The sequence below is a fragment of the Vidua macroura genome, chromosome 4 (assembly GCF_024509145.1).
Source record: "Vidua macroura isolate BioBank_ID:100142 chromosome 4, ASM2450914v1, whole genome shotgun sequence".
Classification (NCBI taxonomy): domain Eukaryota; kingdom Metazoa; phylum Chordata; class Aves; order Passeriformes; family Viduidae; genus Vidua; species Vidua macroura.
The window spans coordinates 33,890,951-33,912,332 of NC_071574.1; the positions used below are offsets into that span (position 1 = coordinate 33,890,951).

Consider the following 21,382-nt stretch of genomic DNA (forward strand, 5'->3'; position numbering starts at 1 on the left):
ATCAAAGCATTTTTATTGCTGGTGATATGGCCCTCCTATTTAATGTACTATAGCAATGATTGGAAAGTCAGGACTGTGAGCCACAGGAGGCCATTAGTAACAAAGTATCTTTCTCATGCTCTTAAGAAGGAATGACCTTTACTGCTAGCTGTAGTGTAGTCAGGTTGCTCTTTCAAGACTTCTTTTCTAAAATAATAATCTGAAAAGCTCAGTATTCTTTCTGTGTGCTATAAAACCCTTTCACATAATTCTTCTGAAAGCTGTGAAAAGCAGTAAGTCTACTAGGATAGCAAAACTACTGCAAAGTGACCTGGAAAAGGTGGAGAAATAAATATGTAATTAGTAATAAAATTATTCGGAAATGATGCTGTTTTTCACCCAGTGGATGGATGTATACAGCAGATGTGAGAAGAGTATGTCTATAACCATACAAGAAAAATTGAACCGCAATTTTTTGATGAACTGATCAAAAATTAATAGCACAAAATTAATTTGCTAGTAACACCAATATTGAATGCAGACATAAACTGCATCTTTATATAGATATATAGAAAAGAACAGAGAAAACAATGAATTTGAACTGAAAGAAAAGTTTAAGGAAGAAGGATATTAAGGGAGTGAAGAAAAGATGCTTAAGAAGTTTTAGAAGTCATCTTGTACCACAAAATATAAAACAGGTTTCCACTAATTTTGAAATACAGGGAAGATGGGCAAGAGTGGAAAAAAAAAAAAAGTATGATAAAAGTTCTGAAACAAAAAGGAGTAGAAGTTACTCCTAAATTCAAGCCCCAAATGTACTTGATAGACACCTGGATGTGCAGCTATCCCTCACCACCTGGATTAGCTTTGGGATGTTCCTAACTGAGCATGCTGGTCTAAGTTGCAGGATAGTACTCCCATCCATTTACCCAAATTCCATCTTTCATTATTCATTATCAGAAAGACACAGCAGAAAACACATTCTCCTGAAAAAAGATGGGAATTGATCAGTAATAGATGTGATTATTATACAGTGGGGAAAAAATATAGCTTTGGGACTTCTAATATTTTTTACACCTTCTATAGTTCTCACACAACACCAATGTGACTTGGGAAATATTACATGGCAGGTACATGCCCCCAAGTAATTGAGCCAAGTATCTGCTCCTAGAGCGGAACTTGCAAGATCAACAGTGCCAAAAATGGCTTTACAAAATCAGTTGGCATTAGATATGCTATTATTAAAGGAACAAGGAATATGTAGAATGTTAACTCTTACTGAAACTGAGTGTTGCATTACCACTCCCAATGCAACATCATCATTTCAAGAAGCCCAAGCCAAAAAGAAGGAAATCACCAATCAAATATCAGAGTATTTCCAATCACTCCAAAATCAATGCCAGCTTCCTGACTGATGTCCATATTCTAATTCTTGTGACTTGTGGGGTGGGGACAATGGCTATAATAAAAATTGGGTTGATGATTGCAACTGGAATTACATTTTTAATTGTTGGGATACCTATTGTACACTGTATAATTGCTTGTGTCATTCTCCTGACTTTTTTATCTTTTCTCTGATTTTTCTACAAACACATTACTCCCATGGACAACCTGTGAAATGAAAAAAAGGTCCCAGGAAGACACTGTTTGAGCCACAGGGAGATGTAAGAGACTTAAAGACCACAATTGCCTCAAACATTTTCAAGGCCACAGCAGCATGAACTTGAGATAACCACAGAAGACAGGAATTTGCAACAGGAAGGGGCATAGTCCAGGCCTAGAGGAGCTGAAGTTTGGTTAACACATCCTGGTTAATGCATCCAGACAAAAATTCCCACTATGACAAACTGCGGGATACGAAACAGCTGCTTTATACATGCCACCCTCAGTAATGGGAACATCTGTGAACACCCATGGATACCCACAAATTGGACTGCATGAAAGTGGCACCTCCAGAATGACTCTGGGACTCCCAATACTGAGAAGACCAGGGTGAAGAAGGACCAATGGGATGCCTTTGGATGCACAGTGTGGTGATTATTTTCTTATTGATCTCTCCCTCCTTCACTTCCTCCCTGCTCTTCCCTATTTCTTTCTATCTCTGTACCTCACATTTACGGTTAAATAAAATCCATACTACTGATTTTGGCACATGGTCTCATTTTCACCTTAATTCAGGCATCTCTCAACAATCAGATCATAACAAGAGGAGTAGAAAAGAACAAAACAAAACTGGTATTCAACTCATGAAATACAAAAGGAAAGGTAATAATGCATCCTACTTAAAAGAAAAACTGTGTAACAGATAAAGGGTAATTCAATATAGATAAAAATAGAAGCATGCTGACTTTGATGAGTTACTGTTAATCAAATCCAACCACCTCATCAGAAAAATTAGTAGAAAATATCTGAGAGATGTAACGTGTTTAAGAGGTGTCATAAGCATAATGCACAAGGAAAACCTGCAACTAGGCTTTTAAAATGAACCTCATATACAATCAAGTTATACAACTTCATATATATATGTCATGGTTTTAACACACAAAATACCACATAGAAGATCACACACCAAAATTGCTGCACTGCAATTTACTAATTAAAGCTCAAAATAAACTGACCAGGATCCAGATTTTGTATTGAACAAGACTGCCAGCTTTTTGCCTATGGCATTGTATTTGTTCATTGTTGGACTGTGAGTTATGTCCAAAAAGGACGAGGTTAGGAGCATCACTTCTGAAGGAAAGTAGGTTCTGGGGCTCCCTTCATGTCATAGGACCTCTACACTTTCCCTCACACAAGCAATAAGATGGCCCATGGCAACACTTCAGGGAGGAGGAAAACCGCCTCAGGAATAAAACAAGAGCATGCAGAGCTTGCCGCAGCAAATCAGAAAGTCAGTGCATTGACTGCAAGCAGGCATTCCCTCTTTTAGGATATTTGAGAATAAAGAAATGTATGTGAACTTTGAATATCTTTTTATCAAGGTTTAGGAATGGTATTCCCTAATGTAATGTTCCTACTGAGACTTGCCAAACCATGTTCCTACTGAGACTTGCCAATCCCTCGCCATGTGGCAGGCTGGAGAGGAGAACTGGAGGAACAAGAGGTGAGAATAATCTACTGGAAATAGCAATGAAGTAAGACAACAAACAGTAACAGCAACAATACTAATGACAGATTATTAAAGAAGAAAAGAAGTGAACTATTACTACGTGATTGCTCACCTGCCTCCACAGAAACCCTCAAAACAGCTGACTGCTCTCTTTGCCATGATACTCCATGTGGAAGGAAGCCCTTCCCCCATTCTCAAAAAATGATGTGAGGTGGTAGAATACTGTCTGGGTCCTAGACATGCTCCTTCCTGGTTACTGCAAAAATTTAACATGTCCTGCCAGAACAAGGACACTATTGGTTTTGACTATTAATTTTTGATTTCTTTAAATTTAAGTCCTCTAGTTTATAGCCTAACTTTTTTTAAAAAAAAAATTTACTTTTAAGAGTAGTTTAATGTGATTTGGGGAAAAGACTGAAGAATATTTCCCTGAAATTTATGGTTCACCTGTCAGAAGTACAAACACATATGTGCACACACACACACACATTTTTCTTAGACAGGACATTCACATTTCTAACATTGTATTAAAGTCATAGCTGTGCTGTATTAAGAGCAATTCAACAGTGCATAAAGAGAAGCTTGTATGTAGGCCCATACTATCCCATGGGAGAAAACAATGTGGAAAGGAATAATTCATGAGGTTCTCCTGAGATTTTTCTTAAGAATAATAAAAGAGGAAACACAGAATGAGAAGCTGGAATAAAAAGAAGAGGTCAGATGTCTACAGTCCTTTCTAGGAAAGGTATTTAGTGTTTTGGACAATCTGGAAACTTTTCTGTCATCAGTTTCTGAAAACAACTCTACAGAATGGAAGCTATTGTATTCTTTAGAGAATGTCAGTTTTTATTGATATTCTCCATTACAGTCTTTTGGGTTTTCATGGTGGGTGAAGGGCAAAGATGTCAAGAAGAAAATGCCGACTACCACAAAAAAACAGCTAACTTTAAAGAGTAAATTAATTTTTAGAAGCTAAACAAATCAGAAGTTTTGAGAAAAAGATAACCTATCTATAACTTCAAAAACCCCAAAATGGAAATATTACATGCTTTCTATGAAGGCAGCCTAAAGAGAGATATAATGATCTTTTACCAAAAGGAAAAAGTTGAGCTACACTATTTTGAATAGTTACTGTTAAACTTTGCATATGGACAAACCATCCCAGTAGATCTTCAATAAATGCAAGATCTTATAAGAAAAGTATGATTGCTCACATGTATTGCAAAGAACCTGAAGGCAAAGCTGGAATAAAGTATCAGAAAAACAAAAAAGTAAAATAAGTTACAAAGACTTTAAAAAGTGAATTAATTAATACTAAAAAAGTAATATGTATTGCATTTGGGAAATACATCTGCTATTTTTCATAAATAGTAATTATTATCTCTAATGAATAGTAGGTTAGATTAAAAAAAGAGGACAGTGTAAAGGCAAATATTAAATTTAAGATGCAGGATAACAGCAAGGAAAAAAAAGACTTTCCATATGTGTACTGAAATATCATCAAAATGCCCTGTGATATCAGTTCTGTAGTGAGTCACAGCACAATTATATTACAATTTAAGTAAAATATGCAGAGGCATATAATTTTTCATAATTTCACTCAGATGGGTGCTAATTATCCCTGCCTCCTATCAGTAAGAGAAGGAGTAGTTGCAAGATGCAGTACTTCTACAAAAAGTAGATATAAGTATCATAAGAAGAGTTGAGGAGTACTAAGGACTTCTAAAATTATCAGCTAGATATTACCAGTAATGTTATTAACACACACTTCATAGAACATTTTAAAATATACTATTTAAATACAAATTTCTAATATCATCCTTTGAAAGTCAAACAGTATTTCTTAATATTTCTTTAAAATGTCTTACAATATACAAGACCCTAGTCATCATCAAGACTCATTTTTAGCTACTCCACAGTTGACAGCATTAGAGAGATATCTTGTACACTTTCAGTAGAGGATTAGAATATTAAAAAAAAAAAACCAAAAAAAAAATCAAAAAAACCCTATCAATTTCAGTTTAGACCTGGACTCCTTTTCTTCTTGTTGCATTTTTCCATTTGACAAAATACTAGGACATTATATTGTTCTGCGTTTGTCCCTCCTCAAAGCAAATAGCTTAATTCATACCGAGAACTGGTTAGTGCAAAAGCTTCATTTTTATGTATGAGCACTTCCTATGATTTACAAAATCACACTGTCACTACGGCTTAGTCTGACTGTTTTCCTATACATGTGTTCACTTCCAGTTATGTTGATGTTTGATCCATTTCACTGAAAAAACCCCAAAACTCTAACTATCTATCTTCCCAGGTCAGTGTTTGCCTTGTCACTTTCAGAAAATGCACTGCTCTTTACACAACATTATTAGTCTTGAGATGCTCAGATGTGGTTCTCGTATAACTGAGTAAATTAAGAATTCCCAGAGTTAGGCAAACATCATTATAGTTTATAATGTAGCCATAGTAAAACTTAGATTACAATGCTTCTGGGGACATCTTATATTATACAAGGAGTATAGAATCTAGAAATAAAGAGAGACAAATCAAATCTGTGAAAACAGTGAAAAGTAAAATAAATTTTGAAGAAAAGAAGGACTGGGTACTAATCTAACTCAATGTCTTTCTCTCCATTCTTTTGTTGTTTCTTCTTCTATTCCAGACACCATTAATTCGTTCTTCCCCCCTATTTTACTTTATCTGGAAAGAGAGATTAATATCCCACATATATATATTTGAGCTCTATTAATTTTAGTGCCTTACTCCATGGATATTGAATCTGACCTTCTCTTTCTGTATTTGAATTGTAACTAAACTGTTAAGGGACTAAACTATAACTTAATTTTTGCTTATGTACAGTGAGGCTCCTGTGGATCCACTTCTCAGATTTGTCCAGGTCCCCCTGTGTGGCATTCCAGCTTTCAGATGTGTCAACTGCACCACTCAGTTTCATGTCACCTGCAAACTTGCTGAGGGTGCCCTCGATCCCGCTGTCTGTGTCATTGACAGAGATGTTGAAGAGCACTAGGCTAAAGACAGACCCCTGAGGTACACCTCTTGTCACTGGCCTCCACTTAGACACAATGACAGAGTTGTTGACCACAACCTCTGGCTCCATCGCTCCATCCATCCATCCATCCATCCATCCATCCATCCATCCATCCATCCATCCATCCATCCATCCAGGAGGATGTTGCATGGAACTATATAGAAGCCCTTGCAAAAGTCTAGATAGCTGACATCTGTTGGTCCTGCCTTGTCAACCATTGCCATAACTGGATCATAGAAAGTCACCAGATTGGTCAGAAAATTGGTCAAGTCCTTCATGATAAACCTGCTCCAATGTAGATGTTTTGGATATCTGTTTCACCAAGGAGTACCTTCTGTTCTTCCAGCTTTAGACTTACCTCTTCTGTTTCTTGTTATTTTTTGTTCTCTAATCTCTCTCTCTCTCTCTCTTGCTATTCTTTTGTTCCCTTTTTTGAATGTTCTTTCAGAGGTGCCATGGGTGTCTCTGAGCCGCTGCCCTGTCGATGGTCCCTTGGGAAGGGCTGCATACAGCACATGACATCCCCTGTCCTTTTCCCTGAGAGGCCACACCTGTGGCCCCTACTGCCAATTCCTGGGCACCTGCACCCAGCACAAGACCTTTCTCTGGGTATTTTTTTGGTTTTTGTGTTTTGGTTTTGTTTGGCTTTTTTCATAGTCAAAAATGTATGTATCCAGCTTAGAAATCTCTTGCTCTTTTCATGTCTGCAAAAAAGCCAACTTAACCTTTCAGACTGAAGCCAAGCTCTTAGCTTCATCATTTCCATTCATCATTTCCATTTTATTTCTGTGAGTACAGATGCATCTTCCTTTTTCTATCAACAGCTCATGCCAGCTATTACACTTAGAATTGATTAGTAAGAACTCCAAATAATGGATTTGAATATCAGGAATATTTACAGAAAGGTAACAAATATTGTAGACAGGATCTTGTGGATATGGGCAAGACACTTTTCAATGTAAGTCATATGATTAATATCAAACGAACAAAAGCAATTCTTATTTAACAGAGAAATTTTCAGATTATGTTGGGTTTATCCTAAGTCTCTCAAGGGACTTAAAACCATCACTCAAAGCAAGATGAGCTTTTGAGCTTTGAAATTGTCCATTATTTTACAAAGCACCACACTGAGAAAGCTCAGCTTACCACCAGAACTAACAAAAACAGATATAATAGAGAGAAGATGTATGGCAACAATTTCCACCTTAAAAATAAAATGTTAAAAAAAAAAAGAAGTAAAAATAGGGAAACTAGATATCTGACTGTAGCAATATTTCACACACATAACAGTTCAGGTGATTTCAGACTCACTTGGGTTAGACAGACAGCACAACTGCCAATGTAACAATTTGTCCACATTTAGAACTTTGCTAATGCAAAATGGCCAAAACAAAGAGACCATACCCAGAAGCATACAAAATACAGATGAAAGCCTATTTTCAGGCTTTCTGGAGGATGTAATGCTAATACTCGTTTTCTATTTTCCTCTGTTACTTTTAGGTCATGGCAATGTTAGGTAGCAAACGCTTGCCTTCCTGTAAAAAAGATTTAGAAATTATACTAATATTTTGGTTTTCATTCTTTGAGAGGTACTATATACAGTGCTGAATATTTGGAGGAATGGGGCAAAACAATTAATTTTATTATGAAATACTTATTTGGGGGAAAAATAGATTTCTATTGAACTATTATAAAAGAAAACTATTATTATGATCTGTTTGTACATGAAAATGTTCATGTCACAGATTTCTCATTTCTTCTAAATATATGAAGACTGTACAATCCTGAATGTATAATGCTGACTGTATTTTGGGCTGCAATTTAGCCCTCATGTTCTTTTACTGCTATTTTTTTTTTTTTAAATGATTGGTCTGTGAAACATATTTTCTCTATATTTAACAGGGGTTCAAATACATAGCAAATAAAAACAGGCATAATTTATCACATATAATTTCCATTTCTTTTCTTTGAAACATCAGGAGTATGTAGCTTGTTATGCATCACTTTTCTATTATTTATGAGAGGTTTTCATAAAAAGCTGTTAAATAGAACTATCTGTTACTTACACTGATATCTTCCAAATCTAAGCTGTTCAGAATGACATTGTTCCTCTTCCAGATGATGGGAGGTCTCAGGGTTCCCTGGATGGCACAACTTAAGACAGCACTCTGTCCCACTGTTGCTGCAGTGATGCTTATTTTTTGATCTTCAGGCAGATTCAGCTGAACTACGTCTGCAAAAAATGTATTGTTTGTAAGATCAATGAGCAGGCAGTTTCATGAGTTTAATTAGCATGAACTTTTTGTATACTGGTAATTTAAGAACTTTAACTGGAACAAAAGTAAAAAGAGCTTCCAAAAAACCCCAGTAAGTTCAGCGTATTTTATATAAAGGTCAGCGTGACATTTCAATTAAATTGACTGACAAGTATCAGCCTGTAAGAAGCAGCATTTAACATGAAAGTGAATTCCAGAGGTAGGACTGTAATACACATGACTGCGTATCCAAAGTCAGACACTGCAAGTGATCTGACAGTTAAGGCAGGCACAGTGGACTAGTCAGAACATTTGTTCTATATTTTCAGACTAACTAACTATTCCTCATTAGTCAATGTTTAAAAAAATCTTTAAAAAATTCAGACATATGTGATAGGAGTCCAGACCTTGAAACTTTCTCTGTTCATCTATTTACTAAGTTGCTCCAATTTTAACAGAAGGCCATTTCACTTCTATGTCCCAGAACTCATTTGGACACTTGCATAAAAATGGAAGTGATACACATCAAACTGATGAAACACTGCATACTCTTCCCTCTTGTGTAATTGCCTTAAGTTACAGGCTGATCAGCTGAGAGTTAGCTTTTCACCTGTGGTGAGCCTGACTAAACATAACCTACCAAAATTCTGTATTTGTAAGGATTTTCTCATATTAGACAAAAGAACTACGTAGAAACTGAAGATGGTCCAAATAAATTTTTTCCAGCCAAATTTTAGCAGCTGAGTGCTGCTAAAGCATGAAAAAATCTCTGGTTTTTATCTTTCATTCTTCAAATAAACTACAAAAGGTATCATGGGTCTATTCTCTTTTAATTATGAAAATACTTTCATATAAGAGACATTCACTCTTTCATTGTAGGAAAGAAGGAACATGTAAGGAAGCTAAGATCTTCCATAGGTTCATTTCAGCCTCATACAAGCAATACTTTGTAATTAACACTGCCCCCCACCCTTCTTCCACCCCCCCGTCTACAAGTGCAAGCATTAGAAAAGCATGAAAGTAAGCTTAGCTGTTCAATAATTAAATTCTTTAAAAATGCGATTGAAAATAATAATTTTATACTTAATTCTAAAGAGAGACCCCCTGATTCTTTCTTCTTTCAAAAGGAATGTGCTCTATGACTCAAAACATCAGTGATAGTACCCACCAGACATGCCCAAATGAGGCTGACCTTTCTTAACTAGATGCATTAACTGACACAATGCCTTGCACTAAGGAAAATGAAATGTACCAATTAAATTAAATTTATTCTTCTGCTGTTTACTGTATTTTTTAAAATATACTGCATCTACAGAAGCACTTCATTTTCTATGTTACAGGAGATGGTTCTTCAGTGACACTTATCTTTCAGACAGTGAAACATAGCTGCATGGCTCCTGAGTGATTCAGAACTTTTGGTAGCCAACTAATAGAAGACATATTTTGTTGCTTCTTTACTCAGGTCACTATGCAAAGATCTCAAAAGTGAGGTAAGTATTCTGATATTTCATTTAGAAATTTATATTATCTGTATATTTCAAAATCACTATTCAATCTAGGAAAGGCATGAAATCAGCTGGTGTTATAGGGCTGTCTATAAAAACTGCTAACCTTCACATGATAAACCGACACAGGCAATTTAAATTCTACAAGATTTAAAAGTCCTTTTTCAATTAACTTCAATTAACTTTACTATGAATGCCTACATAAAAAAGTCCAGTCACTGTTACAGATGTTTATAATTTTTAGAAGATGACACTAGAAAAGAGAGCATCTGTCATAAATAAAGCTTAAGACTTCCTACATGAGCAAAGATGATATTCTGAAATCAAAACTGAGAGGCTGTAATTTGGCTGACACCAAGAGTTCAAATGTGCTTTTTTTTAACTGTCTTGGTTTTAAAAATAATCATAATCTTATAATAAATAATAATTAAGATAATGATAATAATAGCAAAAAAACCAATAGTAATAACATAGGATGACAACACTAATTTCGCCAGAGAAAACTCTCAAAGAATTTCTGAAAAAATTCTCAGTCTTCAATATTGATATGCCATTTGCAATTTTTATCTCATGACTATTGTAACAAAAGGACCAAATGCGGAATTTAAAAAAAATAAGAAACAATTGTACTACCTGGAACTAGTCAATGCACTGATGCTATATATTTTTTAAAAGTTATAAAAAAAACCCTATTTTAATATATGTGCTAGAATCACTGCTTTCCTGTAAAATAGTGAACATTTATGTAAAAACCTTCATAAAACTAGACAATTACATATATTCATATTATATTCATATTATTATTTAATAGGAAAAAGGCATATAAGTTACATTATAGCTTTTCTTATTTTCTTGACAGAAAACTATTGCATATATTTTCTCCTTTTTGGGGAAAAAAAAAAAAGTTACCACCCAACCCAAAAAGCCCCAAGCTTAGAGGACAGCACTTGCTGCAGAATCTTTGGCAGGTAACTCCCTGAAAATTCCTGTATGCAGCCACAGAGAAAGAGGTAAACATCGCTGGGGGTGGAAGGGGTGTGCAAAAGCTGTCAGGTGCACAGGGCAGCACTTGTCTCAGAGTTCTGGCACTGTGACATTCCTTTGGAAATAGAAAACATTGGCCCAGGAAGTAAATGATGCATTTACCGTCTCTTCTTTTCTCCTTTAAAGAAATAAATATGGCTCTGAGAGCAAATACTTTGGACAGGTACTGAAGTTGTGTCACTAAGAGACATTCCTGACTAGCATGACTTCTAGCTTTCCCTCCATGTTGCCTTTGTAGATCAATAATAACTGTTTGAAATTTAGTCACACAGGTTTTGTTTATTTAACATTAAATGAAAAAGCAAAGTAAAGCTTTAGAAAAATTGGAAGCGAAATTAATTCTATTTACTGACACCATCACCACACAAAAAAGTAAATGTGTGTATTGCTGATTGCAGAGCAGTAATATTATAAGTAGCCAGTAGAGACTATGTTTTACAACTTGCTATTTTTAGAACCATAGATCCTCTACTATGGTGCACCATATTAATGAGTTTGTTTGTAACTCCTCCAGATGCAATATCAATCTGACACGCATCCCTGGTTCTTAATTACAACAGTTACTGGATACGCTCTTTCAGATAAAGGGGAGAAATGCAAACAAAAAACCCAAACCAAAACAACCCAAACATTTAAATAAAAGCTAAAAGTATAGTTAGGAGACAAAAACAACAGACAACTGTGTAAAAATATGTGGTTGGAAATAAAATAAAGCTTTATAAAATAGGACAAAAGGAATAAAAGCAGAATAAATATTAACTATTGGGAAGACATTTTAGAACTTTAACACTGAGCAGGAAAAAGGAAAACTTACTGAAAAGACTCAAAAATATCAAAGATTTTAAACAAAGAAAAACCAAAACCAACTAACTAACCAACCAACCCAAACAAGTAAACCAAATCAAAACTAATAATTTAAATATGAGACATTCATCCACTGGTTGAGAGCTAGTTGAAGGGATTTGATACGTTCCTTGGCTGCTGAAGCCATTCTGCCAACTCTCCAACCCTTCATCCTGCTTTATGGCCCTGAGCCAAGTTCTTCTGGCTCCTCCCACCTTGTTTTTTTACTGAAGTTATCACTGCATTTGTTCCAGCTTGAATTTATCCTTCTTTAAAACACATGAAAGAAAACTTCACACAATATTTAGGATTAATGAATTGGAATTTATCAACTAATCCATATATTTTCCTGAACGACTTCAGTCAATACATCTGTGCACTGATCTCATCTGGTTCCTCACAGTTGCCCTGTAAATGACAGGTCCACACAACATTTTTTGACTCTGCTCTTTCCAGTGGATTACTTCTCAGCTTCAAGCATAGTTTCTTACTCTTAACCAAGTATACGAACTTGTACTTTGTAACATTAATTTTCATATCACTTTTACTAAGCCAGGCTTTAAGGTTATCCAATTCCAATCTTTAAAAAAGTTTGCTTCCCAGCTGGTTTTTGGAGAGCTTCAATAATAACTCCTTCTCAAACTGGTATTCTCCCATTTCACTGAACCCATATCATCTCCCCTTCATCCAGATCCTTATTCATTTTACCACTACTAACTCCCATGATTTTAGCTGACTAAACAGATTCTAATATGCAAACATCCCAAGTGCTTTACTGAAAATTATGAAAGCACTTTTTTTCTCATTGTTTCTCTTTATCTAGACACTATGCTATAAACCTACTTTTGTCTGTCCTTTGGATAAAATTAGATAAAATTATAAACAGTTTGTCTATTATAATTTTCTAAGTACTTTCTAATATAAATACATTTGTGATATCTTTCAAAAATATCTTCAGAACTTACTGAAATCAAATGCAAAATTACATCACTCCAAATGAATCAAGAAATACTCCAAATCATGATCAATTATGTATAAGTCAACAGATAAAATTATATCACTGCATTTTTAAAACAGAGTGGGGCAGTAGGGTTCTGTTAGGAAAAAGAAAAAGATAGTGACAGCTGTACAGTGCCTTGACCAACAATTCTCATTTCTTAATCCTAAGGACATTGGGTTGGTGTGCATTACACAAAAGAGTTTGATGGTCTAAATTTTGCACATTTAGGGAAAGAGTTGTTATATTTGAATTTGAGTTTTCTGAAGAAGTTAAAGGAAAAATAGTAAAAGCAGGGCTATTTCTTTCAGTTCTTTCCCTATACACGAAAAAATCCAATCCCCAACTCCTTTGATGGCCTAATGGCCTGTAGGGAACTGTACACAATCATAAAAGCCATTTGTGGTCTTAGAATAACAAGTCAGGCTACTAGGAAGAGAAACAGTGAAGTATATTAAATTTATTGAGGCTAAATAGTTCCTTACTGTCTCTTAGGATGAGTAAAGAAAAGCCACAATATCACTCTGAATAAAAAGTTTTAAAAGCTAAAAAGTATGAGAAGATGTTACATTTGTAGACTCTCTATCACTTTGTAATAGATTATGTTGTTAAAGGGAGGAAAGGAGGAAGGTCTTACTCAGCTGCAGACTGCCTTGGTTGATTTAATACCATTAACAAATGTGCAATTTGAACCTTCTCTTTTGCTTCCGTAAGTTCTGTGTATTTATTCAAAGCAGCCACAAAACTCTTCCAAGTCTAAACTAATGAGCATTATGCCAAATGGTACCCATAATTTAAAATTAAGACCATATGAAGCCTGTATTTATTCTGTTTGCCTATTTCAAACCGAATTAAAATAAAAAAACTTTTTAAAGCAAGCAAAAAGCCTTTTATCTATGAACTACAGTAAGCTCTGTCCTTAATGTATAACATTACTTAGTTGCTTGAATTAGCTGAAATGCAGCTAGGTAATGTGCCTTTTACTCTTCTGGCATTGATCCCACTTTCCTTATAATGATGTAACAAAACCTTTTTCATCAGTGTCATTCTGCTGCTCTTTTACAGCAATTTTAAAATCAGCACACATCACCATTAGCATGACTAATGTTGTCATTATCTTCTGTATATTCTGCTTTGAACTTGTTGTAAACATTATTCACATACTTAGTAGAATGTTTCAATATGAAAAGTAACAGAACATGGTTCATGAGTGCCTGTTCTCTAAGATCTTATGCCAGCTAGTAAGTCTTTCTGTTCCCAAAATCCACTTAAAAGCATACACACAAACATACCAACAAACCCTAAAAACAAAACAACAACCAAAAAAACCCTCCTAAAAACAAGCAAACAAAAAGCATAAATAACTGTTTCCTGACTCCTTAATGCTTTAGCTGCAGAGCTCAGATTGAAATTCAGGCAACTGTTGTTACAAAAGGCTGAAAGATCTTAACGTTATAATTATCACTTGTCTTTTGCCTTCACTGACAAGAGACTTGAAAAACATTTTTTTGTTGAAAATATAATATTGTAATAGCACCTGTATTTAGAAAGTCCTGTAGAAACCAATTCCATGAAAAAATTATCAGAAAACAGAGAAGGAAACATAATCATTTCTGCATTTATTTATAGCACTAGCCAATGAAATTAATAGACAGGGATTGGTATAGCATCCTAGGAAACATTTACTTTATGGGAGAACTTGAAGCTTCTCTGAAAGACAACTGTGAACCACAAGGTTTCTGCTTCTTCTCAGAAGAAAAGAGTATATTTTATTCATTATCTAGAAACATTGAGTGCTTCCTGCTTTAAAAGCATAAAGTAGACCATATCAGCTGACCTCTTGCTTCAGTGAATCAAATTCTTTTATTACTGAAACAGTTTTCATATTCTATTTTTTAGGACCAAAAATTACTAGAGAAGCAAATATCTTTAAATTAAATTCTTAAAAAATTGATTGAAATAAATAAAAAAATACTAAATAAATTATAGATTATTATATTTCTGAGAAGTTTATAGATGTGTGTATTTAGTGCTTACCATTGAAGCAAAGTCTGTTATTTAATGGTTCTTTGAAGAAGAATGACTGTAGACTGTGACTGTAAGAGGTAGCTGAAAGACTTGGATTAATGGGCCTCAAGTTCATTTGTCAAGAGAGAAACAGTGAAGTGATGACAAGCATCTTTATCAACTCTGTCCCCTCCAGCAGAGAAAAAATTCAAATAAATGATTAGGAATTCTTTGGAAAGCAACTAAAAGCAAACAAAACCCAAAATAATCTTGCTCCATCATTTGTAGACATGCATACCATATGCAGCTCTGCAAGGTAAAAGCTCAGGAAAGAAAAGAGTGATCAAGGCATTGAGCAGTTTAAATATATATTAAAAAAATCAGAAAGGCTTGAATTTTTATTTAAAAAAAACTAATGATGCTGAGAGCTTTGACAGCAAAATCATGGATGTCATGGAAATGCTGGAAAAAGCATTTCCATGGCAGCACGATGACTTATAGGTTTTTTTAACACTGGAAAGTCATCAAAATAAGTGAGAGGCCAGGTTCAAAATGAAGGACATTAGTTTGAAGTGATATAGCTGAAAAAAAATCTTTTCCAAAGGTTATTGCAAATTCCAGAAGATTACATGTGCAGATCACACAAACACCTGGGAGAAATTATAATGATATTATTTTTACACTTCTCTAAACATCAACTCAAGTTCATGGTTGAAAGGAAGCATTGGACTGGCTGGACCTGGGACCAATACAGTTGTTTTTATAGTGTTAAGGCATATTTCTTAATTCTACATGGAAATCACCCAGAAAATGGGATTTCTAAGTTTTCTTTATGGAAAGAAAGCTTTAACTGTTAGTTCATTTAGTAAATTAAGTGAATGTAATTTAAGGTAATTTAACATTTTTAATGAAACGAGTAAATCAACTGCAATGCAGTTGAATTAATAATCTGTGTGTATTACCTCATGAAAAAAATTTTACCCCTCTGATATTTTTAATTGATTTTAATAGTATTTCTTCTGACTATTTTTGGTCATACATTATGCATTTTAACTTTTTAAAAAATATTAATAATGGCAAACATTATTAAATCAGCAATTATCACCTTCTGTTAATTTCAAATTCATAAACTGATTAAGGTAAAACAAAATTTCCAAGCTCATTATACGTGTGTTTTAAATTTTATTCTTACTTTAAGTAATTTAATTTATGTCCATAGACTCAAACTCCTCCTCAAGACACTGTGTTTTACACAAATGTGCACAAAATCCATATGTATTAGTTCTTACCTTATATTCTTGTATCCGTACTAGAGGAACACTGAGCATGTTTTGAAAAGTATCACTACTGCATTTGGTAAGTATATTTACAACAGTGCAGATAAAAAGTCTACCCTACAGACTATATTGTTTTGAGCACCCTGTGAAGTTGAATTCAATTCTTATAGGATCTTTGGAAGCCTAAGGGGAAAACCAGGCCAAGAAAGTCAACTCCTGATCTGTACAGCTTCAATGTCTTCCATTGCAAGGGAAATCAGCAATCTACCCCCATAATGTCGGCAGCCTGTTTCTCACGGGCCATTTATTAGGCATAAGCAAAACAATCCAAACTTTGCGTATCCTGATTGACAGACTAGTTCTTTCTCCTCATGAAAGAAGAATGGAATTTGAGCTTTTATGCATTTAAGTCTCTTGAAGAGACAGTAAATGAAGTGACAAATATTAAGTCTCTCTCCCTCCTGTCTCTACTATCATCTCAGTGGACTGAAACTGCCTGCCCAACCTTAACATATCCTCTCAATATGTTCTGTAACTGATTTCATGCACCATTCAGTGAATCCTAAGGGAAATTTCAAAGTTATTGTGATGAGTTAAAATTTGATTTGATGTGTGTTACTGGAATTGCTGATCTGAAAGTAGTCAGATGTGGTATCCTAGGTTTATGTGTATATAAATTTGCAACTTTTATAGATTCAGTAGTCCAAGTTAGACAACAATATATTTCTAGCCTATAAAGTTGCTGCAAAAGTTAATTATAAATTATGTTTAGAAAAGACTCTCCGAGTAAATGAAGTAATAATTTTTGGTTAACCTGTTCTCATTTTTAGACTTAGATTCAATTTTAAAGGCTACACTCAAGATCAACAAGATACAGTTAAAACACTTGTACATAAAAATATTTCCAAAATAGGAGAAGCCACAACAGTCCAGAAAATATGCCAAATTACCTATTCCAATCATACCTGTCCTAATATGTGATATCACACCCACAGCTATGATCATTTCTGTGGACACGCATGAATAATGACTGTGCATCCATAGCATTTCAATGCTTTTACCACATTTTCTTAAACACAGTTGTTCTTGCAGCAATAGTTACTTTTTAAAAGTCTATGAAAAAAATGCCCTTTTTTTATTTTAAGATAAGAGGAGAGCATATGCTAAAAATGACCAAAAATAAAGCAGAAACAAAATTCTAGCAGATCATAGAGCAGTATAGCACTGACATTGTCACTAAAAATTACTGCCTGTGTTTGAGTTTCAGATATTTTCTTTTAAAATAGAAAAATAACTCCTTCTATGCTAGTGTATTTTTAATAACAACCACTGCAGAATAGGACTGTGTCAGTTTTTTAAAACAATAACAGCAGAAAGCATATCAGATATTGATGCAACATGGATGGGATGTTCAATTTAGCTCAGCACTTTTTGGGGCATCTCAGTGCTTAATTTTCTGAAGTTAGTATTTTTAGATGCACAAAGCTGAACTTCAGATCTTTCAAAATTGATGTGCTGAGTCTATGCAATGGTGGTGAGAAAGGTATTTAATATGTACAAAAGAGGAAAAATGCAGAAGAGAGTGAGAAAAGGCATATTAAAAAGATAGTAATTGAAAAAAAATTAGAAGTTACTTAGGTTGAATAAAATTTTCAATTTCTTTACTAAAATGAATGTTTCTTTTTGAGAAGAAGCATTTTTCATTTTTGCCAAATGTAATGCAGCGTTTCCAAAACACGTTTCTAGTTTTGCTGATAACATCACATTAACATCAACTTATGCACATGACCAAGTTTCTGAAAAGCTTCAATTTGATACTTCTGTGCATGCTGTCAGTTTCTGTGCATTTCACCAACTCCTATGGGACATATTTCTTTGCACTAGAAATTATCTACACCAAAAAATGTGTATTTAAAAATATATTTTAACAATTTTTCTTCTGGATTTGCTGACTACTGTAGTGACTGATCAGATGGAAAAAAGTAAAGAAAAATATGATGACGTTCTACAGTCACTGTAAATGTATTAATTAATTTTAAACCCTAAGCTGGGTGTGCCCATTTATCTTGCATTATGGGCATATATATGATTGCACAGATAACACTGTCTTCAAATTATGATTGCATTTAGTTAGGAAGGAGAAAATGTCCAGGAAAAGGTCTTTGTTTTCCTTATTTTCTTACTTATGTTCTTTCAGTTAAATATCAGTGTGGTTTAGTTTGTTTCAAAAAATTATTCATACCATTGCATTTATTCATTTGAGTTTTGGGTTATTTATAAATTTAGTAGCTTATGTTTCAGTTTTGGAATGATGTAGACAGAAACAAGTACTACAAAGAGATCATTCTGCTGAAAAGAACACTGAATGTTCCTCTGATGTACCAGAATATGTAATGAGTGGCAACAAAAACTTCACAGAATAGTCAGGAAGAAATGCAATGAGGCCAGATCAAGCCACAGATTTCCAAAATTGGGATGCACTTGCAGCTGTGAGCAGCCTAAGCAAGGCTTCTAAATAGCCCAGCTAAAGTGGAACTCATCACGGTGGATAGAACTCTTAAAACCAGAATACTTCTCCCCATAGAAATGTTTAAAAAATACTTATCATTTCATGTCATCTGTTCCTTTCAAAAATATTATTTTTCAGTAATAGCTTAAAAAAAATCTCTCTTCAGGTAAAAAAGAAAGAACATATGAAAATGACACTTCATAGAAAGAACACCAGGAAGTTGACAGCCAATGACCACAGTGTTTATCTGCAAATCAATAATAACACCTATTTATATATTTACACAACCTCATGAGATTGTTATACCTAAAATCAGTGTTTTGACAACTTCTCTGATTTACTTCCATTTAAAACCTGTTAATAAATCCTTGCTTTTTCTTCTAGCTGCTTTTCCAGCTACACAGAATGTCAGATGCATTTAGAATAGTCTGTGCTTTTTTCTTTCCCTCCCTCCACCCCTTCATTTCATCTCCTCGTATTCTCATCTTTTATTTCTCCCCAGTCCTATTTCCCCTTTTGTTTCTCTATGTTACTATTTACATCCACTGATTCTGTTAGTTCCTCTAGTCCCTTCTTGATTACATTCAGATGTACTACTTATGCAATAGCTCTAGATACTGCGGTGAGCATCACCTGGCTTTTATCACATCTGGAACTGACCTGGCTTCATCACTGGGTGAGAGAGGGGAGGAGGGTTCACAGCTATGCCTACCTGTGGCTTGGCAGCACAACTTGGTGTGCTAACCCATTAGAATTTGCAGGTATGCACCCTTACCACTTCCCGCCTGAATTGTGGGAAAGATGTGTCTGTTCCCAAATGCACATCTCCTCCTGTATGGCAAGGTGGGAGCTCCAGTGTTCTAGTAAGTATGCTAGTCTAGACAACAGGGAGAACGTGACAGTAAGCACTTTATTTTCCACCCAACAATTTTTCTCAGATATTTTGTTCAGATTTAAATCTTAATCTAAGCAGTAATACACCCTTTAGAAGATATTACCAGAGGATAACTTGCTGTCAGAATAGGAGAGTATACAATTAAATACAGATATATTAAGCAGATTGTCTTCTATTGCTACTGATTTTTCACTTTGTTCCAAGATAAGAAAAAAAATTGTTTACAAAACACTGATCACAAATATAAACTTTAGCAAATATAAATTGATACTAGAAACTATTCAGACTTTTCCATAGGTGTATAAAATAACAATATATGCAATTATGTCTCTCCTATATATCCTGTAGAAACCATCTGCTATGGACCCAGTCACCATGTGTCACCCTGACTTTTAAACTTAATAAAACAAAGATTCTAGAAACCACTTCTCAGATCACTCTTTTCAGATTTTCCTGTATAGCTTTTTGACAAGACCTAGAACAGCATTCAGCTATCTACAGTGTCAAGTCCTGTCATCTCTCGAACACTTCCTTCGCTGAAATATGAGCTTTCCCACCATCCCATCCAAGACTGCACAGTTTCACAGTTTATCTTTTCAGTCATTCATAGAACATGCCAATGCATACTGCAGATGTAGATTTAAACTTTATTTTAAAGTTTTCACAAAGTTTTAGAAAATCAAACTTAGTCTCACTTCCCCGTACTCCAGATCACTCTTTTCTTGACAATCCCTCAAAATCTGGACTTATGGTGCTGAGCCATCACATCAGGCTTCAGATATGGGAAGACACATCTTCTGAAATATAAAAATTCCCATTCAACGTCTGCTGATAGATTCCTGATATGGAAAAATGCTTCTTCTTGATAACAATTTTCACGAAAAATCATTGCAGACAAATGACAAAAGGAAAGAGGGTGTGTTGGAATGTGATAGACACACAAGGCTGGAACACAAACACAATAACAGAACACATAGGTTAAAGGTTGCAGTCTAAGGTCCAAATGTATTCTGAATTTGGAACATCAAGCAGAATCCATAGCTCTAGAAGCACAGTTCATGATCTATTGCAGTAACACAGCTTTATAATAAAGCCACCCTAATCAGATAAATCTATATGGCCAGAATAAAAGTATCCTGTAACTGATGGTGGTCAACAGCAAATGTGCAAGGAAGAAAACATCAGGCCAGCATCAAGTGATAATATAGATTTAGCACCCATCAGTACAAAATTGCCAGGCCATAGGCAGTTTATGGTGGTGCGACTAGCATAATGAGTCAGGAGAGTAAACCATCCTGGCAGAAAAGGAATATAGACTAGTATTAGCTGGTCTGTTAGCTGAAGAACTCAAAATTCTACTGCTTTAATCTAAATACCTTAATTTGGAATGGAGGGAGTATTTTTCAATGAAGAAGAAGGAAAATAAAGTCCTGTCATCATGTTTTTACACTAAGGTGATGTTAAAGAAGAAATCCAAACCAACCCCAAAAAATAGATCCCAAATCAAATAACAAAAATTACTACCTTTTTTTTCTTTTAAGGGAAAAAACCTAAAAAAATGTAGATCACCGATATTAATTCATTATGACTCCTAAACTAAAAACTCTTGAGTTGCTCAAATCTATGAAAATAATATTGATTATTATGTTTTAAATCTGAAAAAATATGCACTTTTTTATTGATAGAGATTAAACTACTGCTGTCAGAGGAAAATAATAGTAGTAATTATGATAAACACACATTTAATCAATCTTCTCACACATATAGAAAGTTTACTTATGAACAACTTAATAATAAAATGCATATGAAATAAAGGCAGGATTTTCTACGATGAAATAAGGCCAGGAAAGTTAAAAACCCCTTGGAAGTTATATACAAAATTTAGAAAATTGAATTAGAATTTGTATTAA

The 21,382-nt window shown here is 34.5% G+C and overlaps 1 protein-coding gene across 1 annotated transcript in view; it reads right to left on the minus strand.

Annotated features, from left to right (window-relative positions):
- FSTL5 (follistatin like 5) overlaps nucleotides 1-21,382 on the minus strand; it is a 273,705-nt gene that overhangs the window by 77,653 nt on the left and 174,670 nt on the right. The window contains exon 7 of the mRNA XM_053976601.1: nucleotides 8,207-8,373. Within this exon, the coding sequence (XP_053832576.1) occupies nucleotides 8,207-8,373 (167 nt within the window). The remainder of the gene's footprint in view (nucleotides 1-8,206; nucleotides 8,374-21,382) is intronic.